The sequence below is a fragment of the Larus michahellis genome, chromosome 4 (genome assembly GCF_964199755.1).
Source record: "Larus michahellis chromosome 4, bLarMic1.1, whole genome shotgun sequence".
NCBI lineage: Eukaryota > Metazoa > Chordata > Aves > Charadriiformes > Laridae > Larus > Larus michahellis.
Genome location: NC_133899.1, coordinates 92,560,822 through 92,588,116, shown reverse-complemented (window position 1 = coordinate 92,588,116; position 27,295 = coordinate 92,560,822). Strand labels below are relative to the sequence as shown.

Sequence of the window (27,295 nt, the reverse complement as noted above, 5' to 3'; positions counted from 1 at the left end):
CGGAACCAGCCGGCGAAGACAAAAGCGTCCACGCAGCAGCTGCTGCTCAGGGCTCACGCAGAGACTTTTGAATCGATGTATAGATCAGCGGAGCTGCCCTCGCCGCTCCAAACCGCGATGGCCCCGAGGGCAAGGTGGGTGACTGGGGGAACCCCCTGCTCACCGGCGGCAGCAGCTCCTGCTTTACCGTCCCTGGGCCGACCAGAGAGGCTGTTAAATCTATTACTTGCAGTGCTCAAGCTCAGGCCCTACTCAGGTATTTGCTAAGAAGAGTCAGGACGCTTCAGTAACACCAATTCTTCCAAGAAAACATAGAAGAAAAACTCGATTAGAGTCAATTATAAAGCAGGCAGCAGGGGGAAGGTACCAGAGCAGCGGGGATGGTACCAGAGCATCAGGGCAGGCCGTGCGTGACACGAACAGGTAAGATATAAAGGCTTAATGAGACCATAGCTGGAGGAGAGCCACACCGTCAGGCAAAGCCGACGTATTTATTACTGAAAGGCACAATATTTATAAAATACAGCCGATCCCCACGGGCACGGCAACCCTGAGGCCTAGGCCCCAGCGCCCGCTTCACCGCGACAAGATGACGGCGGCGGCGGAATGTACCACCCGCCTCCTCCCCCCGCCTCGCCGGGGAGGGGAGACGCTTCCCCCCCACACCCCGCCCCGGCATCGCGGTGGTATCGCCCACTTCCGCTGCCGCGCCGGAAGCCGGAAGTGCGCGGCGGAGGGAGGGCCTCGGTGGCGCGGCGGTGAGTCCCGGGCGGGAGCGGCGGAGACGATAACGGGGCCGCTCCCGGTGTTTCGCAAAGGGGAGGTGGGTCCGGCTCGGCCTGCCGCTTCCCCCGGCGTTCACGGCCCTTCCAGTGGGCGATTGCAGCCGCTACCCGCCGGGACCTCAGGGGGGAAGGGTGGGGGGGTTCGGCCGGGCCTTGTACCGGGAGCCGCCGCCGCCGCGGGAGAAGCCCCGTCCCGCCCGCTCCCTCCCGGTTGCCGTTCCCTCCCACCTCCCAGGACAGGCCCGGTGTTGGCGGAGCAGCCTCCGCCGTGTCCCGGTGGGAGAGCGGCCCCGGGCGGGCCTCGCTCTCCGCTCCCCCGGGGCTGCGGAACGCGGAGGCCTTGGGCGGGCACCCCCGGGGCTGCGGAGGCGTTTCCCTAATCGGGGACCGAGCACCGAGGCGGTGACCCGGGTACGGCAGTCCTGTGGGTAGCCCCTCGCCGGTGTCCCCAGCCTTTCCGAGCGGCGGGGACCCACGCGTTGTCCCTCAGAGAGGCAAAGTGTCACCTCGCTGGCTGCTTCTTACCGGAAAGCTGCTAAAAACCGGTGAGATCTGTGAGGCGAGAGGCCCAGCCCCATGCTGGTACCCGGCTGGAGCCAGGGAAGTGCCCAGCTCTTTGTGTCCCATCTCCTGTGGGCCATTCGGCTGCTTCCCACAGACCATCCCTGACCTCCGTGCTCGGAGATTGAGCTCCCCGTTTGCCACTCTCCCTGCTTTTCCCCTCTTAAACTCTCTGAGCCTCGTTAATAACAAAAAAAAACCAACCCACCCATAAGTTTATTTCTGTTCTCAGAGTGATCGAGTTCCGTACGCGTATACGTAGCAAAGGAGCTAATCTCCCAGCTTTTTTAGGTGGTTGTTACTGGGACGGGTTTGGCTGGATGCTGGGTGAAGAGATTTGGTAACGCTGAGCTTTACCGTGTCGTTACGTGCAGAGGCTGATGCAACGTTCCCAGAGCGATAGCGTTGGGATGCCTCACCCGGGTGAAAGGTAGAAGAGCCACGAGCAATTAGGACACCGCTGAAATCCCCATCGGCTCTTGGGTATGGTGCTTTCCCTCTTGGCGTTTCTCCCACGTTTCTCCCCTGTTTTTTAATGTGTTCCCGCATTATTGCATCCCACATCTTAGAACCTGTGTCACGAGCGGCTGATATTCGCTAAATATTATCAGACAGCCCAGATTATTTGGAGTAAGTCATGGACTTACTTTCACTTTCCTCCTTAGTGCAGGAAATCCATTAATTCCCTGATTTTAATAATATTTCACCAATTTTTAAAATCGCGAGTTCACCACGTGTGAATGATGCCATCACTTCGTGTTTTCTAAGGGAAAACGCAGTGAGGGAAGCGACGGCAGCACGTAGCTTGTAAGGAAAACGCTTAGTAAAACTCATCAAATGAGACAGGAGCCGAGGAACTGGAGAGATGGGGAGGTACGGGAAGGCACGGGTGGCGACGGTGGCCCCACCGGTGACCGTGGGCACGGTCGGATGCGAGCAGATCCAGGAGGTTTGTTCGGGAGAGCAGGAATCTGGAATGGGACGGTGCAGTGAGAGCCAGCTGGAGTTTGAGAGCCAGGGTGACATCGCGCTGCTAGCGAGTGGCTGTGAGTAGGTGTTTCCCTGACAAAACCGTCTGGCGCGCACAAGTAATTCCTTCCGAATATGCTGTGAGAAGGGAAAAAAAAGTCGGTTGCCAAAGCAGGAAGGAGTAGAAATGTTCTGTTTTCCTTCTCACTCTGCCCTCGGTCTCGCTGATTCTTTATAGCACAGGGGAACCTCTCTGCTGGAGCTGTTTCAAGCAGTTTAGCAAAGCTGGTTTTAAATCCCTAATAGGATTAGTACCTATTTGCAGTTGGCTTTAGAAAAACCTCGTCGTTATTTGCCTTCCTTTTCCCCGCCTTAGGAGTCTGCAGCTCCTCTGGGAGGATGGACACCCTGAGGAACCGGACGGTGGAGGAGCTTCGGGAGCTGCAGGATAATGCAGAGGAGATCGAGCGCCTGGCTCTGGAGTCGCAGGAGGTAACGTGGGGCCGGTGGGCTTCGTTAGTCTAACGAGGAGCAGCTGAGGGAGCTGGGGGTGTTCAGCCTGGAGAAGAGGAGGCCGAGGGGAGACCTTCTCGCTCTCTACAACTCCCTGAAAGGAGGGGGTAGCCAGGGGGGGTCGGTCTCTTCTCCCAATAACAGGCAACAGGACAAGAGGAAACGGCCTCAAGTTGCGCCAGGGGAGGCTTAGGGTGGATATTAGGAAAAATTTCTTCATGGAAAGGGTTGTCAAGCCTTGGAACGGGCTGCCCAGGGAAGTGGTGGAGTCACCATCCCTGGAAGGATTTAAAAGCCGGGCAGACGTGGTCCTGAGGGACGTGGGTTAGTGGTGGGTTTGTCAGTATTATGTTGATGGTTGGACTCCATGATGTGAAAGAGCCCTTCCAACCTCGAGAATTCCCTAATTCTGTGACTGTCGCGTCTCTTTCCGCAGGTTCAGGAGCTGCAGCTGGAGCGGGAGATGGCCCTGGCCGCCAACCGGAGCTTGGCCGAGCAGAACCTGAAGTTCCAGGCGCCGCTGGAGACGGGGCGCACCGACCTCTCGAACAAATACGAAGAGCTGCAGAAGCTGGCTGAGCGGTGTAAAGAGCAAAAGGCAAAGCTGGGTGAGCGTTTGCAAACCTTGCACCCTTTCCGATGGAGTCACGTGGGCTGTAGTTAGCGCAACATCCTTCCCTTTTGCTTCTGCCTGCCTTGGCCATAGCGAGCAGAGAAACTCTCCAGAGCGGTGGCAGAAAGGACTCTGCTGCGTATAAAGTCTATATTTTCTTGGTCAAACTTAGCTGGGCAGATCAAGGATGCTATCCTAGCGAAAAAAAAAACCCTTTCCTCTTCACATTTTCTCTTTGCATCAGGAGTTTCCAAGGCAGGACGGCTGTTTGCTGATGGTTTTTGTCCCTGTTTGCATTTAACGTTTTGCTCTGCTGCTCTCTCGTGTTTCCCCAGAGAAATTTTCGGCGGCGATGCATCCTCAGACTTTGCTGGATCTCCTGCAGGTGGAAAGCCAGAAAATCGAAGAGGAGTCTGAGGTGAGCTTAAAGTTTAAATCCGTTAGCAATTCGAGTGGTTAGTCCTCCAAGACTTGAAGTTACGCTCCCAAGACTAATCCCTAAAATCAAGGATTATCTCTCTGTAGTTCGGCGTTGTTGCTCCAAAAATTTGGATTGCCCTTTGTTTGCTTGTGTGTGGTGCGATGCTTCCCTCTGTGTCTCTGAGAGGTGTAAATCCTAAGAAGAGGAGAAGAGTAGAGGGACGCGGTGCTGATGTCTCTCTCCTCTTCCAGAAAATGGCCGAGAAGTTCCTGGAAGGCGAAGTGCCCCTGGAGACGTTTCTCGAGCAGTTTTCCGGCATGAGGAAGTTGTCCCACTTGCGCCGGGTGAGAGTTGAAAAGCTGCAGGAGATCCTGAGGAAGTTGGAAGCGTCGCAGGAACCCGGCAGGGACTCTCAGCCGCAGCTGCCTCCTCACGTACCTGGGCCCGTGGAACCCCCAAAGCCTTCGGGGGCTCCTTCCTTCCCGTTGCCCTACAGCCCGGCCCCGAGCGTGCCGGTGGGCCCCACGGCCCACGGAGCTCTGCCTCCCGCTCCTTTCTCTGGCTCCCCGGTCACCGTGGGACACGTTGCATCCTCTCAGCCCAGCACCCAGCCCACATATCCGTGTCCGTATCCTCCAGGTCCCGGACACCCGCCGGCTCAGGCTGCCGATTCCGCACCGGGGTATCCCAAACCCCCCTCGGGAGTCTCGGCTCCAGGCTATTCCTGGTCTCCATCCAGGGGTCCGCCTCAGCCCCCACCGTTTGCCGGCTCTCGCCCTTCTCCTCCACCCCCCAGACCCGGGTACCCTCCCTACTTCCCCGCCGCGACAGGGAGACCGCAGTGCCCCTACCCGACCCAACCCCCTCTCCCGAATTTCCCAATCCCCCCGCAGCCTCCCTATCCTCCTGGACACCCCCCGCCCTTTGGATACCCCCCGCCACCGAACCCTCAGCGCCCCGCTTGGCCTGGCTACTAAATCGGGACTCCTGGGGGAGCGTCTCCTGATGCTCCCACCTCTTTTTTTTTTTTGTGAACTGAGGAAGAAGAGCGACTCGAGAGAATTGCTCTTCGCCCCATCGGTGCGAAAGCATTACGCAGGAGAAGGGACAGTAGCGGCTCCGGGGACTTGGTGGGGGGGGGCGGATTCGGGCAGGCTGACGCTGCCCCCGCGAGCTGCTACTCGGTGACGATGGCTGGTGGGCTGAATTGTTGGCTTCCAAATGGGCTCGTCCGGGCTCCGGTGTGAAAGCCAGGTTGTCTAGGTACCGAGGAATGCTGCGCACTGACTGCAGCCCCCCTCCTCCACGCCCCGAGACACTCCCCCCAGCCCCCCGCCATTGTCTGCGCGTGGGTGAGCGGGAGAGACCGCGCCGCGTGTGCCTCTCGTTTGCTGGGCGCGTAACGGGTATGTCGTCTTCTCATTCTAAGCCTTTGCACAGGTCTTCCAAAAGACGCGCTGGGGATCCCTGACGGTATTTCTGACGCAAAAATACTCCTTTGCTTTCCCAAGGGCTTTCCTGGAAGCCAGAGGCGGAGCCAGCCCGTCTCCCCCCCCCTCGGGGTGGTTTGGGACTGATGGCAGCCAGCTCGCCCTTTGGCTGGGCCAGGCTTTGAGATCTAGCCGTGGTTTTACGTTGGGGAGGGATAACTCCCCCAACCAGCTCTTCTGGAGCCCTTCGCAGCCCGTCAGGCTCCCCCCGGCGCTGCCAGGACTGGTGGAGAGGTACCAAAGCAGCGGCTCTTCCCAGTTCTGTTATTTTTGGGTGCTTCCAGCTCACCGGAGAGCAAAAAACCACTCTCGCTGCTGCGTCTGTCCAGCACAGGAGCCTTTCCCAGCCCGTGCGTTGCCTCACGGAGGGCTCCGGTAGCTCCCCAGAGTTCAACGCCTGGATATTATCTGTGTTTTTGAAGTAAAATAGAGTGACGCGACGTCTCGGGCTGCTGCTGCTTTTGGGGGAAGGAATCTCTCGGGTGACCGGAGCGGGAATCGACGACTCCTGCCCAGCTCTGGGAAAACGCTGGGGCTCCTGGATTCCCGGCCTCTCCCGCAGCACCCAGGGGAACGGGGCGGGGGGGAGGAAGGGGGGGGCTTTAGGGTGCTGCGGGCTCCCCCTTCTCAGGAAACACTAGATAACGGAGGGAGCGACAAGTTAACGGTACCGGGATTTGCTTTGCTCAGCACTTTATCCTTCGAGTCCTGCCTGTTATCCCCGTTAAGTTATTTATAAGGAAAGATTTACTAATGGACTAGAACGAGGCAAACGCTTGTGGGCTTGGACGGAAGCGATTCCCTGTCTGTGGTTAATTACAGTAATAAAATTTGATGAACTGCACGCGGGGGTCACGGCGGCGCTTGCTTTCGGAAACGGCGGGGCGTGCAGCTGACGCGTTCTATCGATCTTTTTATGGCCCTCCTGGCCTCCCTACACCCCACTTCCCCTGGATTTTGGTCGATAAAACCTTTCGCCCTCTCGCAGGACCATCTTCTTCCCGCTCGTCTCTCCTCCTCTCTGGTTTTCATCTTCCCTAAGGGGCCCGTTTAGCCTGGGGCATCTTCCGCGTCAACCCATCTTTCCCCTCCTCTGGCACCATCCCGCGGTTTCCCTCCCCGGTTGGGAATTAGATGGTCGAAGGCCCGGCACCGGTGGCGTCAGAAGGAAGAGAACAAACTGTAATTACTAGAAAAAAAAAACAACAAACAACCCAAATTTATTCCAACACTTATCGCTCGTTAAATATCTCAGACTTGTTCTCGGTATTTCTGCCTTCCCCGTGCTCCTCGCATCCCTGCTTTGCTTTCTGCCTCTGCCCAAATCTCGCCGCCGTCCCACGCAAAGGCTGGTTTTGCTGCTTTCCCCCCCACCCCACCCCCCCGCCGCCGCCACCGTCTTTCTTCATCTTTCTCCGAAGCTCAGCACCCCGGTATCGCTTTCAGCCCGGCCGGGGTGGGAGGAGGAGTGTGGTTATCCCGGTTTTGAGAGAGGGAGAAGCCGGCAAACCCCTTTGGGAGCGTGGCCGCCCCGCTCTGGGTGGGGGTATGAAGCCTGTTGCGACCCAGCTGCCTTTTAGACTCATAATTTAAACAAAACAAAAAAAAATAATCCCCCCCCCCCCACCGGCTTCCCTCCTACGAGGGAGGCTCAAAAGCAAGAGGAAACTTGCTCGGAAAGGTGCTGGGGTACCGGGGTGCAGCCGAAGCCGAGCCCTGCGATCCCGGTGCCCGGTACGGAGAAGACGGGGCAAATTTGGCTCCGAGTCGAGCAGGGACTTGCCGGGGCCAGGGGTTTGTCCTGGCCCCTGAGGTCTCCCGTGGCAGGGCCGGGGGGGGGTTGTCCTGGCCCCCAGGGTCTCCCGTGGCGCTTGCGGGGGGATGCGGGTAGGTTTTTGTCCCCCGTCTCTTCCTTCAGCTCAGCACGGCGTGGAATCCCAGCAGGGTTTGGGTTGGAAGGGACCGTCAATAATCATCTCCTTCTTCCCCCCCCCCCCCGCCGCCGCCGCTGCTGCTGCCGAGGGGGGGTTCAGCTGGATGGGGGGTTGCTCCAAATTTTTTAGGCTGCGTCCCACCTCTGCCTGCAGGGCGGGAAGGTGGCTGAGGACGGAAACAAGGTCGCTTACCCCCCCCCCCCCCCCCCCCAAAATGCAAGAAAAGCCGCTAATTCAGCAGTTGCTCAGCTTTGTCACCGCGCTGGGTGGGGGGGGGGGGGGAAGGCTCTGCTGGGGGACCTGGGCGGCCTGGGGGGGGGGTCCCAGCTCTGGTTAGATGGGGCGGGGGGGGGGGGTGTGTGTGTCACACTCTGCGGGTGGAATGAAGGTCGTAGTCGCTGTCGGAGGAGTTGTCCGGAGGGTTGGACGCTCTGCACGCACCTTCCAGGGCTGCGGGGGGGGGAGACGGATGCGACAAATTATGGGGGTTGGGGGGGGGGGGCCGGCACAGCCCCTCGCCCCGTGTCGGCAAAACTCTTGCCGTGATGTTTTCACCCCGGGCGGACTCGGGGGGGGGTGGTGGGGGGGGGGGGTGTCATTCCCCCCGGTGCCTGCGGGATGGGGAGTACGGAGGAGCCGTTCCCGGCGTCCCCCTGCCCTTACCTGGGTAAGCCGAGAGGTGGGAGCTCTTCTGGGGGGGCTGAACGTAGTCGTTGTCCCCCCCCTGCGCCCGCTGCCCCTCCGCCCGCGGCCTGGGGGCGACGGTGCTGTTGCGGTGGAAGGAGACTGGGAGCCGCGGGGGGGGGGGGGGGGGGGGGGGGGGAGAAAAAGTCAGGATTAATTTTTTTTTTTTTTTTTTTTTTTCGGGGAAGGGAAGGGGGGGGAGGAAGGATTTGGGGCTGAAACAGAAAGGTTTGAGGCGACGTGCGCACACACACCCACACACACACGCACACACACCCCCCCCCCCTCACTGGGAAGGGGGGGGGGGGCCTGAGTAAAAGCGGGGTTCGGTTCTCCCCGGCTGAGTCAATATCGCGCCGATGAGTCAACGCGGCGGCAGGAAACCGGGGCCGGGGGCTGGGGGCGAGCCCGTTCGCACCTCCGCCTGCTGCGGCCGGCGATGGGCTGGGGGGCGGGGGGGAGGTGATCGGACCCCCAGCCCCACGGAGGATATGGGGGAGGGGGGGGGGGCACGGCCGAGCTGCTCCTCACCCGTCTGGTTGAGTCCCGTGGGCCCGATCCACTGGCGCTGCTTCTTTTTGGAGACTGGAAGGCAGAGGTGGGGCGCTGAGTTGGGGGGATTTCGCTGGGGGGGGGGGTGGGGGGGGTCTGCCCCCATGCCTCCTGCCTCCCCCCCCCCGCCCCCGCCAGCTCCATATGTCATCCCGAATAATCTCCATCCCAACCCCCCCGATAATCCCCCCGCCGCCCCCTGAGACCCTCTTTTGTGTCCTAATCCGTCCCCCCCGCGGCTTGAAAAAGGCACCCCGCTCCCCTTCTCCGTGCCCGCGCCATGTGGGGCGGGCTCGGGGACAATGGGGCGAGGGGGGGGTGGTGGGGGCGATCTGTGGGGCTGAGTGGCACGTACATCTCCTGACCCCACCACCACCACCACCACCATCTCCCCGCCGCAAGGAGATGGGGGGGGAAGCTGCAGGGATGGATGCACGGAGCTGCCAAAGTGGCGATGGCAGAGCGGGATGAGGAAGAAGAGGAGGAGGAGGAGGAGGAGGAAGAAGAGAAGAGGGTCCGGAGCTCGTCACCTACTTCTCTTCATCAGCCTCCTGTAGGCAGGAGGGCCGCAGATGAGCAAGAGGACGCCGAAGAGGAGGAGAGCCAGGCAGATGCTCGCGACGGTGCCTGCCGACGTGCCGACGGGAAGCGGCTTGGAGTCCTGGCCTGGGGACAGAACGGGTGTCACCGGGCGAGACCCTCGTTGCCCGGGTGGTGGCCGATGGCGGCAGCTTGAGCACCCCCCCCCCCCTTGCTGGGAGGGCTGCGGGGAGCCCCGCAGGCCAGGCTTTCCCCATCGCCTGCCCCCAGCTCCCACCCTCTGCCCCGTTCCCCGGGCGTTCACCCTTGGAAATCCCAGATCCCAGCGTCAGGGGACGCCTGGCACTGGGTGCCGCGGGCTCCACCGCCCCATGCCCCGCCGTCCCCCCCCAGGGGGGAGTCAAGCCCGGCACGGCGGCTTACACACGATTCTGGTCCGGGAACAGGTCTGGGGACGCCCCAGCCTGGTGGGGCAGAGGTGCAGGGTGGGGACCCCGCAGGTGACACCCATGACGGGGGGGTCCTGGACCTCGGCGCTGGAGGAGAGGTTGCCACACCGCAGCTCCTGGCACAGCTGCCGGCCCCGTTGGGTTCGCTGCGCCCAGTTGTCGCACAGCACCCGCCATTGTCCCTCGTGAAAGACCTCGATGTCCCCTTCGCACGGCGTGGGACCGGCCGCCAGCCTCCGCAGGGCCCGGGGCTCGGGGCCTGGGGGAGAGAAGGCAGAGAGGGCTCAGATCCGGGGGGAGACATCTCAGCCAGGGCTCGGCCATCGTCACCGGCGCGTGGTCCTCCTTCCCGGGATGCTCCCGGCATCTCGGCTTCTCCTTGTGCCCCGGGGACCGGGGGATGCGCCCGAGCCGTCGCGGGGTCACGCGTTGAGGAGCTTTGAGCCGTCCCCGTGGGAGACGCGGCGGGGAAGCCCGCTCCGCCAGCTGCCGCCCGGCAGCCCCCGAGACCACCCCCCCCGCCAAAACCCCGCGGGAGGGCTGCTGAGCTGGGGCAGATGGCAGGACCCCCTCCCAGCCAGCCCCCTCCTCGCCCCGCGGCTCGGCTCTCCCTGCTGCGGCGCCGGCACCAAGCTCTTCTGCGGGGAGATGCTCAGGGAAGGGAGATGCTCAGGGAAGGGAGATGGTCACGGCAGGGAGGTGGTCACGGCGGGGGGATGCTCAGGGAAGGGAGATGGTCACGGCAGGGAGATGCTCATGGTGGGGAGATGTTTGCAGCAAGGAGACGCTTGCGGCAGGGAGACGCTCGCTGCGGGGAGATGCTCAGAGCAGGGACAAGCTCACAGCAGGGAGACGGTCACGGCAGGGAGATGCTCACAGCGGGGAGATGGTTGCAGCAGGGGAGATGGTCACAGCAAAGAGATGGTCACGGCAGGGAGATGGTCACGGCAGGGAGATGGTCACGGCAGGGAGATGCTTGTGGCAGGGAGATGCTCACGGTGGGAAGATGGTTGCAGCAGGGAGATGCTCATGGCAGGGAGATGGTAATAGCAAGGAGATGCTCGTGGCAGGGAGATGGTCACAGCAAAGAGATGGTCACAGCAGGGAGATGGTCACGGCAGGGAGATGGTCACGGCAGGGAGATGCTCATGGCAGGGAGATGCTTGTGGCAGGGAGATGCTCACGGTGGGAAGATGGTTGCAGCAGGGAGATGCTCATGGCAGGGAGATGGTAATAGCAAGGAGATGCTCGTGGCAGGGAGATGCTCACGGCGGGAAGATGGTTGCAGCAGGGGAGATGGTCACAGCAGGGAGATGGTCACGGCAGGGAGATGGTCACGGCAGGGAGATGCTTAGGGAAGGGAGACGGTCACAGCAGGGAGATGTTCGTGGCAGGGAGATGCCTATAGCGGGAAGATGGTTGCAGCAAGGAGATGCTCATGGCGGGGGAGATGCTCCTGGCAGGGAGATGGTCATGGCAGGGAGATGCTCATGGCAGGGAGATGCCCATAGCGGGAAGATGGTTGCAGCAAGGAGATGGTTGCAGCAGGGGAGATGGTCACAGCAAGGAGATGGTCACAGCAGGGAGATGCTCATGGCAGGGAGATGCTTGTGGCAGGGAGATGCTCACGCTGGGAAGATGGTTGCAGCGGGGAGATGGTAATAGCAAGGAGATGCTCGTGGCAGGGAGATGCTCACGGCGGGAAGATGGTTGCAGCAGGGGAGATGGTCGCAGCAGGGGAGATGGTCACAGCAGGGAGATGCTTAGGGAAGGGAGATGGTCACAGCAGGGAGATGTTCGTGGCAGGGAGATGCCCATAGCGGGAAGATGGTTGCAGCAAGGAGATGGTTGCAGCAGGGGAGATGGTCGCAGCAGGGAGATGCTCATGGCAGGGAGATGCTTGTGGCAGGGAGATGCTCACGGTGGGAAGATGGTTGCAGTGGGGAGATGGTAATAGCAAGGAGATGCTCGTGGCAGGGAGATGCTCACGGCGGGAAGATGGTTGCAGCAGGGGAGATGGTCACAGCAGGGAGATGCTTAGGGAAGGGAGATGGTCACAGCAGGGAGATGTTCGTGGCAGGGAGATGCCCATAGCGGGAAGATGGTTGCAGCAAGGAGATGCTCATGGCAGGGAGATGGTCATGGCGGGGAGATGGTTGCGGCAAGGAGATGCTCGGTGGCAGGGGAGATGGTCACAGCAGGGCGATGCTTAGGGAAGGGAGATAGTCACAGCGGGGAGATGGTCACGGCAGGGAGATGCTCATGGCGGGGAGGTGGTAATAGCAAGGAGATGCTCATGGCGGGGGAGATGCTCGTGGCAGGGAGATGCTCGCGGCAGGGACATGCTCACAGCGGGGAGATGGTTGCAGCAGGGAGATGCTCATGGCGGGGAGATGGTAATAGCAAGGAGATGCTCGTGGCAGGGAGATGGTTGCGGCAGGGACACGCTCACGGCAGGGACATGCTCACGGCAGGGAGATGCTTGTGATGGGGAGATGCTCGGGGCAGGGGATATGGTCATGGCAAGGAGATGCTCGCGGCAGGGAGATGCTCGCGGTGGGGAGATGGTCACGGCAGGGAGATGGTCACAGCGGGGAGATGGTCACGGTGGGGAGATGGTCACGGCACGGGGATGCTCAGGGAAGGAAGATGGTCGTGGCAGGGAGGAGCTTGCAGCAGGGCAATGCTTGTGGTAGGGGGATGCTCATGGCGGGGAGACGCTCGCGGCAAGCACCCGAGGGGTGCGGACGAGCAGGGTGCTGGGCCCTGCCGGCACACCCGGCCCCCCTGTGTTGGTTTTCGGGGGCGCCAACATGGCGCTGGCTGCGCGCTGCTCTCGCTCCCCGCCTTTCCCTATGGGCAGCGCTGGCACGATGGGAGCCCCGGGGGGCTGGGGGCGCCGCTGCCGGGGAGCCAGCGCCCGGGGGAGATTTCCTGTTTTGCCTTGGCACGCCGGAGAGGAAGAGCAGGAGTGGGTGGACGGGGTGCACGGGGCAGAGGGGGACGGGGCTGTCACCCTTCTCGGGGCTTCAACCCCCCCGCCCCTCCCCGGGCCGGCCATCCAGCCCAGCGATCCCACCTCCCCGGGGTTTTCCCAGCGGGAAAAGCAGCCGGTGGTCCCGGAGCACAAGCCAAGCAGTCGGGGAAGTTGGGAGCCGTGGCGGGACGAGTTCTCACCGGAGCAGATGATGAAGGCGGGCGTCCTTCCCCGCCGGGCGCGGGTCCTGTTGAAGCAGTCGAAGAGGGGCCGGTTCTCGCAGGGTTCCGTCGCTTCCCACCGCACCGGCAAGTGGCTTTTGGGCTCCGGCTCGGCCTGGCCGCGGCCGTCGACGGCGGTGCCGCAGCCCAGAGCCCGGCAGAGGCGGGTGGCCAGCTCCGGGGACACCCCCGGGTTGGCCGCCACGGCCCCCCACAGCCCTTCCCTGTGCAGCTCCAGGAAACCCAAGCAGTTGGAATCTCCATCCACCAGCTGCAGCCTGGCGGGTCCTGCCGAGGGATGGCGGGGCCGGGGGGGGGGGGAGAAATAATCATCTCGTTACACACCGGGATGTCATTTCTTCCCGTTATTGAGAAGAAAGTCCCCGAGCTTTCCGCCTCCGACGGTTAATTAACCCGTGGATGCTGCAAACGCTATTAACGAGACCCGGCCGCCTCGGCACGGGACGGGGCTCTTACCGGTGGGCTCCGGGGTGGTTCTGGGGGTCGCCGGCGGGGGCTCTGAAAGGAGAAAAGAAGGGTCAGGTTGTGTGGGGGAGGTGATCCCCAGGGATGGGGGGGTCCGGGCTCACCGCCACAGGCGAGGACGGCGTGCTCCGTGCAGTTTGCCGGCACCCACTGACACGCCGTCACGGTGGCCACCGGCCGCTGGCACCGCAGCGTCGAGTTGCGTGGCTCCTTCCCGCCGGTCAAGACGAGCTGGAGGGGCTCGGCCATGGGGGGGCCGCAGCCCAGCCGCTGGCAGATGTCGCCCCTGAAGGTTTCGCTCGGGTTATCCCGGCACACGCGGTTCCATCGGCCTTTCCACTTCACCTCCAGCATCCCGGCGCAGCGGCAGCCGCCGCCGCGGAGCTGCAGGCTGAGATCTAGGGGGGAAAAAAACACGGGCGTTAGGGGGTTTTCCTTCCCTTGGCGGTGCCTTTTTTTGGCTTTTTTTTCCACCCAGAGGTTGGGGGGAAAAAAAAAAAAAAAACAACGAAAAAAAGCCCTGGCCGGGTTTCGGCGCCCAGAGCCGGGCAGCGGCGTGCCCCGCGATGGCGGCCGGAGCTTCTGGCAAAGTGGGGCAGGAAGGAAACGGAGCGTTATTTTTTTTTTTGGGGAGGGGGAGACCCGGCTGCAGCTCCGGCAGCTGCCACGCTAAACGAAGGAACCGCTAACGAAGCGGCGAAGCCATGCCCAAGGCATCGTCCATCCGTGTCCCCCCCCCCACTCCCCGGCCACGCACGCTCACCTGCGGGGATGAAGGCGGCTCCTCCGGGGACGGGGACGGCTGCAAGAGAGAGGGGGACAAGGTGTCAGTCCTTAGGGACACCTCTTGGTCACCTGTCGCCGGGTTATTTTTTGTGGGGGCCGGGGGGAAAAGGTGGTTTTGGAGGTTCGGGTCGGCCTTTCGCCGGGGCAAAAGCGCGGCCGGTGGGAAGGAGCTGGCGGTGGCCGGGAGCTCGGTGGCCATGCGGTGCCGACCCGGCTTTGGTCCCCCAAAGCTCGGCAATGGGGACACTTCTGTCCCCAAAGCTCCAGTCCCCAAGCTGGCCGCGTGCCCTCGGGGACCGGAGGAGGAGGAGGAGGAGGATGTTGGGCCGTGCCGGCATTTTCCTTGGCGATCGAAGAGCATTTTCTGGCTTTTTTTTTTGTCGATGAATTTGCTCTCCCTCCTCCTCCTCTTCACACCTTTTAATGAAAATAAATCAATCCGCGCGACCTGGCCGTAGCGCTGCCTGCCGGCCTGGGGGGATAATTATGGCTGGAAAAATAGGCAGACGAGGGCTGCCGGCTAATTACCGCTAACGAACTAACATCCCTGCTGGTAGGAAGGTAGGGCCAAGCGACCGTGGATGGTGCCGCCATCGCCGCCGTGAGCCGGAGCCGTGCCCGCCCCGCCATGCCGTGCCGTGGGGATCGAGGGATGGCGGGCAACGGGGATGGGGAGACGGCTGGCTGCCCCCCCAGCACCCCTAGGTTGATTCCCGGGATGTGACGAGCATCCCCGAGGACCCCCGGAGCTGGGGTTTGGAGGGCGGGGGGACCGGACCCGCCTGGTTGGGGCCGAAGAGCGCCCGCGTTTCTCCTCGCTGCCCGCGTTTCGGTCTGGGCTCGGCAGCCTTGTCACCGGTCCCCAGCCCCTGCCACTGGTCCCCAAGCCTGGCCCGAGCCCCCCGTGGGCACACGGGACCCCCCCGGCACGGTGCCATGGATGAGACGAGACGCACGTAGGGCCGAGCTCCCCCACTCCGCCGCCGAAAGATGCCCGGCAGCGGGAAAACCCAAAGGTTCCACCATGGCATTGCAAGGATCCCGGGTCCCACCGGGCATCCCTGGCAGCAGTGACCCCGATAAAGCAGACGTGTCCCCCAGCCCCCCTGAAGCCCCCCCCCCCAGCCGCCGTACTCACCCCACGTCCCCAACAAGAGCAGCAGGCGCAGGGCGGGCAGCGGGGCCGCCATGGGCACGGCCGGCCGCCTCCTCGGCCCCGGCGCTCGGCGGCAGAGCCGGAGGATGGCGGGGTGAGGGCGGAGTGGGGGGCGGTTTGGGGGGGGGGCACCGCCACCTCCGCTACCCGGCCTGGGGAAGGCGGGCGAGGGGGGCCGGGCGGGAAGAACGGGCTGTTTTTCCTCCCTCTGTGGTTTTGTGCGTCACGTCTACACGCTCGTTTGAAGTCTCGAGTTCGGCAGCTGCCTCCCCGGGTCCCGCCGAGCACGAGGGCGAGGGCAAAAGGGGAGAGAAACCCGGGGGGGAAAAAGAGGGGGGGGGGGGCGGGGGGTGTTTCAGCCCCCCCATCCCCATGCCGGCGTCCCCCCCTGCCCCGTCTCTGCAGAGGGTGGGAGTGTGGTGAATATACCCAGCGCTGGGGGGGGTCGGGGGGAGCCCCCGTAAAAGCTTCGGGTCCCCACAAAGCTGCCAGTGGCCGAGCGAGAGCCCGGAGGTGGCACCCAAAGGAGAGGTGGGGGGCGCGAACCTGGGGGGGGGGGGTTTGGGTGGTGGGAGCCGGCGGCATTCACCCAGGGGAATCCCAGCCCCCGGGAGCTGTTCTGGGAGCTGGATTCCAGCGGGGAGAACTGGCGACGGCACCAAACCCGAGAGCCCAAGCTCCCGCGAGGGCTGGATCCCACCCTCGGTGCCACGGGGAGCCCGGCGCCCGCTCTCACCTGCCACCTGTCCCCTGCCACAAACAGCCTCCCCTGCCTCCCCTCCTCCTCCTCGATGGCTTGTCTCGGCTCCGCACCCTCACTGCCACCTGCGGTCACCGGTCAAGGCGAGTGTCACCGCGGGGCAGGAAATGTGCCAGGCGCTGCCCGTGCCACCAGCTCCCGCAAAGGAGGTGATGCACGCCGCACCATGCCATGCCACGCCACGCTACGTCACGTCACGCCGTGCCATGGATGCCACTTCACACCACTCCGCGTCACGCCATGCCATGCCGCGCCGTGCCACGCCACATCACGCCATGCCACACCATGCCATGCCACATCACACCATGCCATGCCACGTCACAGCATGCCATGCCGTGCTGCCACGTCACACCATGCCATGCCACGTCACACCATGCCACGCCACGCCACATCACACCATGCCATGATGCACCATGGCACACTGCACCATGCCACGCCATGCCACCCCATGCCATACCGTGCCACGCCACGTCACACCATGCCACATCACACCATGCCATGCCATGCTGCCATATCACGCCATGCCACGTCACATCATGCCATGCCACATCATGCCATTCCACGGCACACCACGCCATGCCATGTCCCACCATGCCATGTCACACCATGTCATACCATGCCACGCCATGCCACGCCACGCTGCCATATCACACCATGCCACGCCAGGCCACACCATGTCACACCACACCATGCTGCACCATGACATGCCACGCCATGCCACGCCGTGCCATGTCACACCATGCCATGCCACGCCACGTCACACCATGCCATGCCACGCCATACCATGCCACATCATACCATGCCATGCCAAGCTGCCGTATCACGCCATGCCATGCTGCTCCATGCCACACCACGTCACACCGTGCCATGCCACGTCACACCATGCCACGCCACGCCATGTCACACCATGCCACATCACACCATGCCATGCCATGCTGCCATATCACGCCATGCCACGTCACATCATGCCATGCCACATCATGCCATTCCACGGCACACCACGCCATGCCACGTCACACCATGCCACGTCACACCATGCCACGTCACACCATGCCATGCCATGCCACGCCATGCCATGCCACGCTGCCATATCACACCATGCCACGCCAGGCCACACCATGTCACACCACGCCATGCTGCACCATGCCATGCCACGCCACGCCGTGCCACGTCACACCATGCCATGCCACGCCATGCCATGCCACTCCACGCCACGCCACACCGAGCCACCACGTGCCCCACAGGCCGCGGCAGCACCCGAGGCACCGTGGCGGCCCCCTGGGGTGGGGATCGGGGAGGTTTCATGCGGACATATCCCCGCTTCCCCCAGTCGCTGGCACCCCGGGGACACCGTCTATCCCTGCAAGGGCACGTGGGGCACAGGCGGTGGTGGTCTGGGGGAGGGCGAGGCGTTAATTGATTGTGCCCTAATTAATTCCTCCAAATCCAGGTCATGCGTGCTAACGAAGGCAGCTGTTTTCCATTGACCCGGTGGCATTTCTGCTGAAAGGAGAGGGCCTGGGGAGCAGTGATTGGGGGGGGGGGGGGGGGGGGGGGGGGGGGGAAACTGGTTTTTCTGGGCAGCTTGGAGAGATTTTTTTGGGGGGAGCTCCTGTCCCCTCCTGCTGCCACTGCTGCCACTCTGGGCTGCTGCCCCGCAGCCACGGGATGCTCCGATCCTCAACCCCGGAGCCGGGGTTTGGCCCTCCTGGGAGTTTCCTGCCCCCAAGCTCTCTCCGGGGTGCAGATTTTCCATGACTCAAGAGGAAGCCGGCCGGGGGTGGCGGGAGGGGGGGGTGGGTGGCAAGCGGCCGTGGGCCGCCGGGCGCAGGCGGAGATGCTCCGGGAGGTCGGGCAGAGATGCCGGGCAATGCCGGCAACACGAGCACTCCATTCCCAGCCAGGCCCCCGGCATCCCTGGAGGGGCCCCGGCTCAGTGACCCCCTCCCAGTTCCTTTGGGAGCCTCCACATCCCTTTTTCCAGGTGGAGCGGAGGGGCCCTGACCGCTCTGGACAGCGATGACCCCCCCCCAGTTGTTGCAGGGTTGTGGGGTGCTCCCCATGGCCCCCGCTTGTTCCCATCCTCTCCCAGTCATCCCGGGGGTCCTGCTGGCCCCCAAGACCAGGCTGTGATGGGAGCGAGCCCCGCTGGGGTGTCCCATGGAGTCCTGGTGCTGTGCCCCCCCCGCCACGGGCTCTGCGCTGGCATGGATTTGGGAAGGGGGTGCAAGACCCAGACTTTCTCCTGGGTCAACCCTTCCCATGGGATTCAGCCGGAGCCGCGCTGGGGGTCTGCAGGGTGGGGGGAGCCGAGCCCCCCCTCACCCCAAATCGACCTGAGGTGGGTGATCCACCCTCCGGCATCCCGGGATGTTTGGCCTCGAGGAAAGCTCCACCTTCTCCCCTTGTCCCCAGGGTGCCTGAGCCCCACGGACGTGGGTCCGGAACTCCCCTGCAAATCCACGTCTGGGCTCCGGAGGCCCCGAGATGCCGCCGGCAGGATTGGTGCCGCGGCTCGGTGAGAGCATCCTCGCTCTCGGTGAGAGCATCGGCTGCACGCTGGGACAGAGAAGGACGATTATCATATCTTTCCGGAGGGGGTCGGGAGGGGGTATGTGGGATGGGGGGGTGGGGGTGGGGAAGAGCTAGGACGTGCCCAGAAGGCCGCGAGAAGCCTTTTAAGAGGCAGGAGCTGCCAGCGCGCCGCCCGTTATCCGAACGACGACGGCGGCAGCGGCATTTCCCAGCACCTCTCCCCGCCCAGTAAAGGGTTGGCACCGACGTACCCATCGTCGGGTGGCTGGAGGTGACACGCGGATCCTTCGCCCCCTGTCCCGACGGGGAGTGGGTTATCCTTCCCGTCCCCCCCCCCCCCCAGCACCGCGAGGGCATCGATGGCCCCGTGGGTACCAATTCCCGTCGGTCCCCGCCTTGGGAATCGGTACCCACGGGGCATCAGCATCCCTCAGGTGGCCGCGGGCAACGGCCGCCCTGGCAAAGGTGCCACCGCCTGGTACGGGGAGCTTCGAGAGGGGCCGGGGGCACACGCACACACACGCATACACCCCCCCCCATCCGTGCACACCCCCCCCCCCGCGCCCGACTCCGTCGCCTCGCTCCTCTCCCCTTTTGTCTGGGGCCTTTGTTGCTATTTCGGTGCTTCCTCCGTTGTTGCGGTTGCGGCCCCTTTGTTCGGTGCCTCTCGCCTCGGTAAACAGCTGGAGGATGTGGCGGGAGGTGGAGGAGTTTTGGGGGGCGCGCGGGGCCGGGGGGGGGGGGTGGGGGGGGCAAATTTTCCACGGGGCCGGGTCTTGAACCCCAACCTCCGCCGCGGCTCCACCTCGTCGCACGCCGGGGAGGTGGAAACCCGCTGGTGGGAGACGTGCCCCGGGGTTGGGTTTGCCGTCGGAAAGAGCCAGGGAAGTTGCCCCCCCACCCAACCCCCCCAAATCTCTGGGGCAGGGGGGGTCCCAGCCGCAGGGGTGATGGCGGGGTGACCCCCCCCCCCCACCCCACACCATCACAGCCCGCAATGTCCCTGTCCCGGGGTGACGCTGCTTCTCTCGGGCATCCTTCTGGGTGGACTATGGGGTGCCCCCGTTTTCACCCCAGCGTGGGGGATGCTGGAGGGGGTTATCCCTCCCGCGGGGGGGCCTGTCCCCACCCCCTGAGCTCCGGGCGAGGGGGACAAACCACCCCCCCCCGCCCTGGGCTGGAAGCTGGTTATGTCCCACTTTTTGGTACCTGCCCTGCACCCCCAGGCTGGGGTGAGAAGGGTCCGGGACCCCCCCGCCCTGCGCCCAGCACCGTCCGCTGCGGTTGGGATGGGACCCAGTGCCTTCCCTGTCAGCGTCCCTCGAGCCCCCCCCGCCAGGGTTTATGGGCACGGTGGCCAGTGTGTCCCCGGGATGGGGAGGACGGTGGCCCGGTGGGGTGCAGAGAAACTCCAGGTGGCCACCGTATCCATCCCCGTGTTGCTACGGAGCGTCGGGGACGGCTGTGGGACACTGTCACCCCACGTCCCCACCACCTGCCGCCCCGCAGGGCCAGCCCTGGGGACTGGTTGCCACCCCCAGCCCTGGGGACTGGTTGCCGTCCCCAGCCACGGGGATCTCGGGTGCTGCGGGGCTGGATCAGGCCCTGCCTTCCCCCCTCCCTGCTGCCGTGGGCTGGGGACGGGGTGGGGGGGTCCGGCTGCTCCTGCCCTTGGGGACAGATCTGCAGGTCGTGGCTGGGGGACGGGACGGGACATCACCTGGCAGCCAGGTCCCCGTCCCCAGCCAGGCAGGGGATGGCAGAAGGGACATCTTTAGGTGACCCGTGGGAGCGCTCGGTGACCCAGCCTCGTGGCAGGGCTGGTGACAAGCCACCCCCATGGCCGAGGGAGATGGTGACCGGCCACCCCTACGGCCGAGGGAGATGGTGACCCGCTGGGAAAAGCTTTTAATGGCAGCACGCAGCTCGCCTGAGCCGAGCATCCTCCGGGTACCACCGGGACCTGTGTCCGCCCCCCGGCAAGGAGGAGATGGCTGGAAAAGTCCAGAAGGGAGGTCGGCAGCGGGATGGCGAGTCCTCGGTGTCGTCCCCCCTCCCCGCCACGTCCGTGGACATCGGGCAGCTTCAGTAGGCAGAGCCCTGGATGTCATCGTAATCGCTGCCCTCGGAGGAGTCGGGGTCTTGCGTGTGGCCCCCCCCGGGGCAGGAAGGAGCCGGCCAGCCTGCGAGGGAGAGAGAGACCCCCTCAGGGAGGTGGGCAGGGAGCAGGAGGAGGATGCTGCGGGGGCAGAGGAGCCCTGAATCCCCCCCGGACCCTACCACCCAACTCCCGCCCTGCCAGCGCAGGGGTCCTCACCGGGGCGTGGGGACGGGTCCCCGGGCGGCTCCTGGCCCTGCTCGTTCTCATACCACTCGCCCGAGGAGGTGCTGGAGCTGTCGGCGGGATCGGGAGCTGCCGGAGACGGTACCCAGGGGTGGGAGAGCACTGGGGCGGGCACGCAGGGGGCTGCTGGGGGAGCTGGGGGAAACAGGGACTCTCACTGGCACCTGCCATCCCTGCCCCCAGCCCCCGGGGTCCCCCACTCCCGTTCCCTCCCTGGGGTTGTCCCCATCCCTGCTTTCGTCCCCAGGGTCCCCCCACTCCCATTCCCCTCCCCAGGGATGTCCCCATCCTTGTTCCCGTCCTTGGGGTCTTCCCATCCCTTGCTCCCATCCCCAGGGTTGTCCCCATCCCTGTTCCCATCTTTGGGGTCTCTCCATCCCTTGCTCCCATCCCCAAGGCTGTCCCCATCCCTTGGTCCTGTCCCCAGGGCTGTCCCCATCCCTGCTCCCATCCTTGGAGCCCCCCCGTGCCCATTTGCCTCCCCAGGGCTGTCCCCATCCCTTGCTCCTGTTCTTGGGGTCCCTCCATCCCTTGCTTCCATCCCCAGGACTGTCCCCATCCCTGTTCCCCTCCCTGGGGTCTCTCCATCCCTGCTCCTGTCCCCAGGGCTGTTCCCATCCCTGCTCCCATCCTTGGAGTCCCCCTATGCCCATTCGCCTCCCCAGGACTGTCCCCATCCCTTTCTCCCCTCCCTGGGGTCTCTCCATCCTTGATCCTGTCCCCAGAGCTGTCTCCATCCCTGCTCCCCTCCCTGGGGTCTTTCCATCCCTTGCTCCCATCCCCAGGGGTGTCCCCATCCCTGTCCCCATCCCTGGGGTCTCTCCATCCCTTGCTCCCATCTTTGGGGTATCCCCATCCCTGCTCCCGTCCCCAGGGCTGTCCCTATCCCTGCTCCCCTCCCTGGGGTCTCTCCATCCCTGCTCCCATCCCCAGGGCTGTCCCCATCCCTGTTCCCCTCCCTGGGGTCTCTCCATTCCTGCTCCCACGCCCAGGACTGTCTCCATCCCTGTTCCCCTCCCTGGGGTCTCTCCATTCCTTCTCCCATCCCCAGGGCTGTCCACATCCCTGCTCCCCTCCCTGGGGTCTCTCCATCCCTGCTCCTGTCCCCACCCCTGTCCCCATCCCTGGGGTCTCTCCATCCCTTGCTCTCATCTTTGGGGTATCCCCATCCCTGCTCCCGTCCCCAGGGCTGTCCCCATCCCCGCTCCGGTCCCTGGGACCACACAGCCCACTGGCGGTGCCCACCTGTGCCGGGGCAGTCGGTGTAGCCGTGGGTGGTGGGTGCCGGGTGCCGGTGGGCGCCGTGGGCGGGGGGCGGCGGGCAGACCCAGGCCTGCGGGGGGGCCATGCTGTCGTTGCAGTAGGGCTCGGTGGAGGAAGAGGAGGAGGTGGAAGAGCTGCTCGCCCTGCAGCGGGATGGCACTGCGGGGGCACAGGGCTAATATTAGCCCCCGGGGCTGTAGGGTGCCCCCACCCACAGTGGGCAGAAGGCCAGCGGTGCGGGACAGAGGGTCGGGACCCCTCGTGTCGTACCCTCCGCAGGGAATGGCTCCATCCCGTCCTGGCTGGGCATCAGCGGGAGTAACTGGTCCCTGGGATGTTGGCGCAGGGAGTCTGCGGGGAGGGCAGGGAGGTGGGACATCAGCCGGGGCACCCCGGGACAGGGTAGGGGGGGTCCTGGGACAGGGTGTGGGGGGGTCCCAGGGCCGGTTGGACGCTCACTATAGAAGGTGGAGAGAGCCACGGGCGGCTCGCTGCTGAAGTCGTAGTGTTCGTAGTCGGAATCAGAGTCGAAATCCTTGGCAGTGGGGAGGGCTGTGACCAGCGGGTCTGGGGGGACGAGATGGGGATTGGGCAACCATCTGGGCCCCCCCCCCCCCTTCCCCCCCCCACAGCCCCTCAGGGAGGAACGGGTGACCTGCCAGACCTACCTGGTCCTTTGGGCAGGCTGGGGGGCATCTCCCTGTAGTCGTTGGAGGTCCCGGAGGGCGCGTCGGGGCGCTGGGTGCTGTGGTTGACCAGCACCGCGCTGGCTAATGCGGGGGACGACACAGCGTGGGCTGGGGGGACAAAACCGGGGGTGGGGGGGGGGATGTGGGTGTCTGTGTCCCCGCTCAGCTGCCCCTGGGCTGAGCCCAGGGAAGGGGGTGGCCCTGGCTGGGCTGCAATGTCCCCCCACTTCCGTGGCCAGAGCCTGCCGTGCCCCCCCGTTTTGGGCGGGGGTGGGGTGGGGGTGGTTATTACCGCTCATCTTCCTCAGCCTCAGCAGGGCGGCGGTGAAGGCCAGCACGGTGAGCAGCAGCAGCGCCGCCAGGACCAGGCAGAGGACGAAGAGGAGCACGTGCAGGGGGGACTGTCCCCCCGCAGGCGGGGGGCCCTCCTCAGCTGAGACAGAGAACGGACACAGCTCGTGACACCCGGGGACAACCTTCCCCCAGGCTAAGCCGGGGGGGCGAGTGGGGTGCTCCCTGCAGCTCCCCCACCACCACCCCAAACCCAGGTCGCGGTCGAGGCCCTGCGGGACACTCACCGCTCAGGAGGGTGACGTTGCTCGGCGTCACCGTGGCCACGGGGGTCGGCGCCTGCAAGCCCTGGGAGCCTGGCAGGAGGGGGACAGGGAGGGGGGAAGGGGCAGAAGAAGTTGGGTTGCAGCTTCTGGGGACCCCCCACCCCGCCATGGCTGCAAACCCCCCCCGCCCAACGCCCCCGGGGCTGGCTGGCGGGGGGTTCCGTACCATTGCAGACCACGCCGACCGCCCGGGACTGGTGGCAAGGAGCCGATTTATTGTAAGCCCAGCGGCAGTGGGCTAGCGAGGGCTGCAGGCTCTCGCACTCGTAGACCATCCTGCCGGGCAACGTGTGGTGGAAGAAGAGTTTCCGGAGGGGCTCCCCGCAGCCCAGCGTGCGGCACAGCACCCTGCCCTCCATGTCGTACCACGTGCTGTCGCACACCGTGCTCCACGTGCCGCGGAAAAAAACCTCCACCCGACCGGCGCAACCATCCCGACCGCCCGAGAGCCGCCATTCCTGGTGTTCTGCGGGCGGAGAAAAGGACATGGGGATGCTCTGCCTGCATCCCTGCCTCATACCGGAGCCCAAATCCTACGCGATGGCTACCGGACCCGGCACCCACCTGAACACACCACGCCGGCGTCTTCCTTATGGCTACAGTCGTGCTCCATCATGGCCGGGCATTCCCAGAGATGCTCCTCGTGGCCCTGGCAGCCCACCTCGTCCCGGAGGATGGGGCCACCACCTCGGCCGAAGGCGGCGCCGGCGTGGACGCGTACGGCACGGCCGCAGCCTAGCTGGCGGCACACCACGTCGGCGTCGGCCATGTCCCAGGCGTCGTCGCACACCGTGCCCCAGGAACCCCCCTGCTCCATCTCCACCCGACCCTCGCACCGGCTCCGGCCGTCGGCCAGCCGCAACGCGCCGGGACCTGGGCGAGACGGAGGGGACGGGACGGTGGGGTAGAGGTGGCCTTGGCACTGTCCCCCATGCCACCGCCGGCCCCCTCCCCAGAGAAACGGGGGTACAAGGAGGCACCCGGCTCTCACCTGGTGTCACCGAGGTGTTCCCAGCCACGCCGCCCACCGGGGTGCTGGCAGGTCCCGTGGGCTCCGCGGGGGCTGCGAGGAGGAAGGGAGAAGGTGGGGGGATGAGGGGACTGAGCCCACCGGGACACCCCCCACCCCCCACTCCGGCCATGCGGGGCTGAAGCTCGGAGCAGGGCTGGAGGTGGCACGGTGGGAGGAGGGGGCCGATGGCCGCAGGACAGACGGACACCCAGAGCCCCGCTGAGAGCTGGCAGCCACCGAGGCGAGAGCAGGAGTGAGGTCTGTGGGTATCGGGGGTGGGGGGGACAACCCCCCCTTTTTTGGCTCATCCCCAGCTCTCCTGGCCGCGCTGAGGAGCAGACGGACCGGCTGCCGGGGGCGAAGCGGCCACCTCGCTGCTCCCGTGCTGGCCGCCGGGCTGCGGGTGGCTCGCAGCTGGCAAACTGGTGGGGATGGGGCACCGGGTGGCACCCCGGCAGGCAGCCGGGGGGGTGGGGGTGGGGGGGCAGATGGAAGGGGCACGGGAACGTGCAAATCCCCCCCCCCGGAAAGTGATGCTGATCCGGGGAAAAGCAGCCAAAATGGCCTCCCCAGCCTGCCACAAAATGGGCGGCTTTTCTTCCACCCCTCGAAGTCGATCCCAGTGTCCTCACATCAGCTCTCCAAGGCGGGGGTGGGGGGGGAACACGGGGACATGCCCTGGGGTCAGACCCCCCGCTGCCCCGCCACCGGCGCGGGGTCCGTTCACGGGGGTCGGGGGGAGGCAGAATCTGGCCCTAAATAGGGCGACAGGGGGGACACAACTCACCGGTGGGAACGCCGAAGCCGGGGGTGCCCTCGTGAATCCGGGGTGCCACCGCCGTCCCTGCCAAACAGAGAGGGTCTGCCCGCTGCCCGCACCCCCAGCTTGGCCCCCCCGCCATGATTTAGGGCCGCGGGGATGGGGGGGGAGTGGATGCTGGTGACAACACGGTCACGTTTGAGGTTTTTCCCTCATCCCAAGGGCACGGCGTCGTTTGGAACCATGGAAATCCCACCCTCCCTGTCCCCTCTCCCCCCACCCCGCCGGGCTCCCGTGGTTATCGCCGGGGGGAAAAAAAAAAAAAAAAATAAAAAAAAAAAATCACCATTTCACTCTTTTTGGGGTGAAAGATTCACTCCCCAGGGCTGAGGCGAGACGCGCTCGCTGTCACCGTCACCGGAATTGTGGCTTTCTCTCTCCCCCGCCTGCACGGGCTGCCATAATGCCATAATGGCATTAACAATTTCTCACCAAATAAAGGGGCATTTTTCTTTTTTCTTAATTTCTATCAGCTCGCCAGGCTGATAGAGCCCGCTCCTGTCTTTGCCGGGGGCAGGGCGGGGGGGTGGGGGGCTGGTGAGGTGCGTTGCGTGGGTGTCCCCATGGGTGGCCACCGTGGGAAGCCACCACCTCTGCTGGTGTGCTCTGGCTTGGCGTTAAAAACATTAAAGGTAAGGGATTAAGGGGCGGGGGGGGAGGCATGGGGGGGCAGAGCCGCTCGGTGGCATCCGGCAGCACCTCGGCGAAGGTGTGGGAAGGAGCCGTTAGCGGAAACGAAGGCGATGGCGACCGTTCCCCCATTGACAGGAGGCGTCGAGGCTGCTGCTGGCAGCCATTTCGGGTGCGAAACCAGCCTCAGCTCGGCCGCTTTGGGGGGGAGCAGGTGGCATCGTCCCCAGAAAAACGCCCTGGGGTGATGCTGGTGACATGAGAAGGGATGAGGTCCCCAAAAACCATCCCGGGGTGATGCTGGTGACACAAGCAGAGGGGCTGAGGTCCCCAAAAGCTACCCTGGATGATGCTGGTGACATGAGCAGATGGGATGAGGTCCCCAAAAGCTACCCTGGATGATGCTGGTGACACAAGCAGATGGGATGACGTCCCCAAAAGCTACCCTGGGTGATGCTGGCGACATGAGCGCACAGGACGGGTCCCCAGAAACCATCTTGGGGTGATGCTGGTGACACAAGCAGAGGGGCTGAGGTCCCCAAAAGCTGCCCTGGGGTGATGCTGGTGACACGAGCACACAGGACGGGTCCCCAAAAGCCATCTCAGGGTGATGCTGGTGACACGAGCAGATGGCACAGGTTCCCCAAAAGCTGCCCTGGGTGATGCTGGTGTCATGAGCAGAAGAACTGAGGTCCCCAAAAACCATCCCAGGGTGGTGCTGGTGACACAAGCAGAGGGGCTGAGGTCCCCAAAAGCCGCCCTGGGGTGATGCTGGTGACACGAGCAGATGGGATGAGGTCCCCAAAAGCTACCCGGGATGATGCTGGTGACACAAGCAGAGGGGCTGAGGTCCCCAAAACCCATCCCGGGGTGATGCTGGTGACACGAGCAGACAGGACGGCTTTTGCTCCGTGCCTACCAAAACCAGCAGAGCCATCATCCCGTCCCCATGGGGCTGGGAGCTGGCGGGCGGGCTGGCCCCGACAGCCCTTTTAGGGTCCCCAGAGTCACCAGCCCCCAAGCTGGGACCCCCTTCCCTCTGTCCCACCGGGCGTCGAGGAGGGACCGAGGTGGGACCGGCCGTGCCGGGCACCTGGGGAAGGAGAAGAGCTCGGTTTTGGGGAACTGCCCGCGGAGCATCCTCGCTCGGCGCCCAACCACCGCCGGTGACATCCTGCTCCGGCAGGATCCAACCCCGGGGAGGTGGCAGGTACCCAGCTCCGAACCCAGCAGAGCCATCGCCCCGGTGTCCCGGCACACGGAGAGGGACGGGAAGAGACATCGACGTACCTTGTCCGGGCGCGGTGGCGGAGAGAGCCGTCAAGAGCAGGCAGAGCCCTTCCATCCTGCTCAGCATTCGTGGGGCAGCCCCATGGAGGTCGGGGAGCCGGTGGGTTGGGTGGTCCCGTCCTCCCGCCACCTCTCTCAGCGGCTCGGGGACATGGTTGGGATGTGGCCCCGCGTTCCGCCTGCCGCTCACGCACTCCC

The 27,295-nt window shown here is 64.6% G+C and overlaps 3 protein-coding genes across 9 annotated transcripts; 1 reads left to right on the top strand and 2 right to left on the bottom strand.

Annotated features, from left to right (window-relative positions):
- The first annotated feature begins 704 nt into the window (after window positions 1-704).
- VPS37C (VPS37C subunit of ESCRT-I) lies at window positions 705-5,792 on the top strand. Of its 4 annotated transcripts, XM_074586550.1 has the most exons (7): window positions 705-758; window positions 1,721-1,829; window positions 2,692-2,807; window positions 3,265-3,436; window positions 3,777-3,859; window positions 4,114-4,206; window positions 5,303-5,792. In XM_074586550.1, exons 3-7 carry the CDS (start codon window positions 2,715-2,717, stop codon window positions 5,729-5,731), a joined length of 870 nt encoding a protein of 289 aa, XP_074442651.1. In that variant the 5' UTR covers window positions 705-758; window positions 1,721-1,829; window positions 2,692-2,714; the 3' UTR covers window positions 5,732-5,792. The 4 variants fall into 4 exon arrangements, with proteins under 4 accessions (XP_074442651.1, XP_074442648.1, XP_074442649.1 ...); XM_074586547.1 differs by having other exon boundaries at window positions 710-758; window positions 4,114-5,792; XM_074586548.1 differs by having other exon boundaries at window positions 740-823; window positions 4,114-5,792.
- Window positions 5,793-6,536: 744 nt separating this feature from the next.
- CD5 (CD5 molecule) lies at window positions 6,537-15,266 on the bottom strand. Of its 3 annotated transcripts, none has more exons than XM_074586534.1 (10): window positions 15,120-15,266; window positions 13,959-13,997; window positions 13,300-13,593; window positions 13,187-13,228; window positions 12,689-12,997; window positions 9,486-9,770; window positions 9,057-9,188; window positions 8,502-8,555; window positions 7,950-8,072; window positions 6,537-7,433 (listed from the first exon to the last, which is right to left on the bottom strand). In XM_074586534.1, exons 1-10 carry the CDS (start codon window positions 15,169-15,171, stop codon window positions 7,318-7,320), a joined length of 1,446 nt encoding a protein of 481 aa, XP_074442635.1. In that variant the 5' UTR covers window positions 15,172-15,266; the 3' UTR covers window positions 6,537-7,317. The 3 variants fall into 3 exon arrangements, with proteins under 3 accessions (XP_074442635.1, XP_074442637.1, XP_074442636.1); XM_074586535.1 differs by lacking the exon at window positions 6,537-7,433 and adding an exon at window positions 7,528-7,736; XM_074586536.1 differs by lacking the exon at window positions 15,120-15,266 and having other exon boundaries at window positions 6,537-7,736; window positions 9,488-9,770; window positions 13,959-14,056.
- Window positions 15,267-20,315: 5,049 nt separating this feature from the next.
- Window positions 20,316-27,295, bottom strand: CD6 (CD6 molecule). 2 transcript variants are annotated; one of them, XM_074586530.1, is made up of 13 exons: window positions 27,098-27,295; window positions 25,145-25,201; window positions 24,337-24,408; window positions 23,910-24,218; window positions 23,512-23,811; window positions 23,307-23,375; window positions 23,021-23,161; window positions 22,708-22,836; window positions 22,499-22,606; window positions 22,310-22,390; window positions 22,022-22,198; window positions 20,750-20,911; window positions 20,322-20,615 (listed from the first exon to the last, which is right to left on the bottom strand). In XM_074586530.1, the coding sequence occupies exons 1-13, from the start codon at window positions 27,162-27,164 to the stop codon at window positions 20,518-20,520; spliced, it is 1,770 nt and encodes a 589-aa protein (XP_074442631.1). In that variant the 5' UTR covers window positions 27,165-27,295; the 3' UTR covers window positions 20,322-20,517. The 2 variants fall into 2 exon arrangements, with proteins under 2 accessions (XP_074442632.1, XP_074442631.1); XM_074586531.1 differs by lacking the exon at window positions 22,499-22,606 and having other exon boundaries at window positions 20,316-20,615; window positions 27,098-27,288.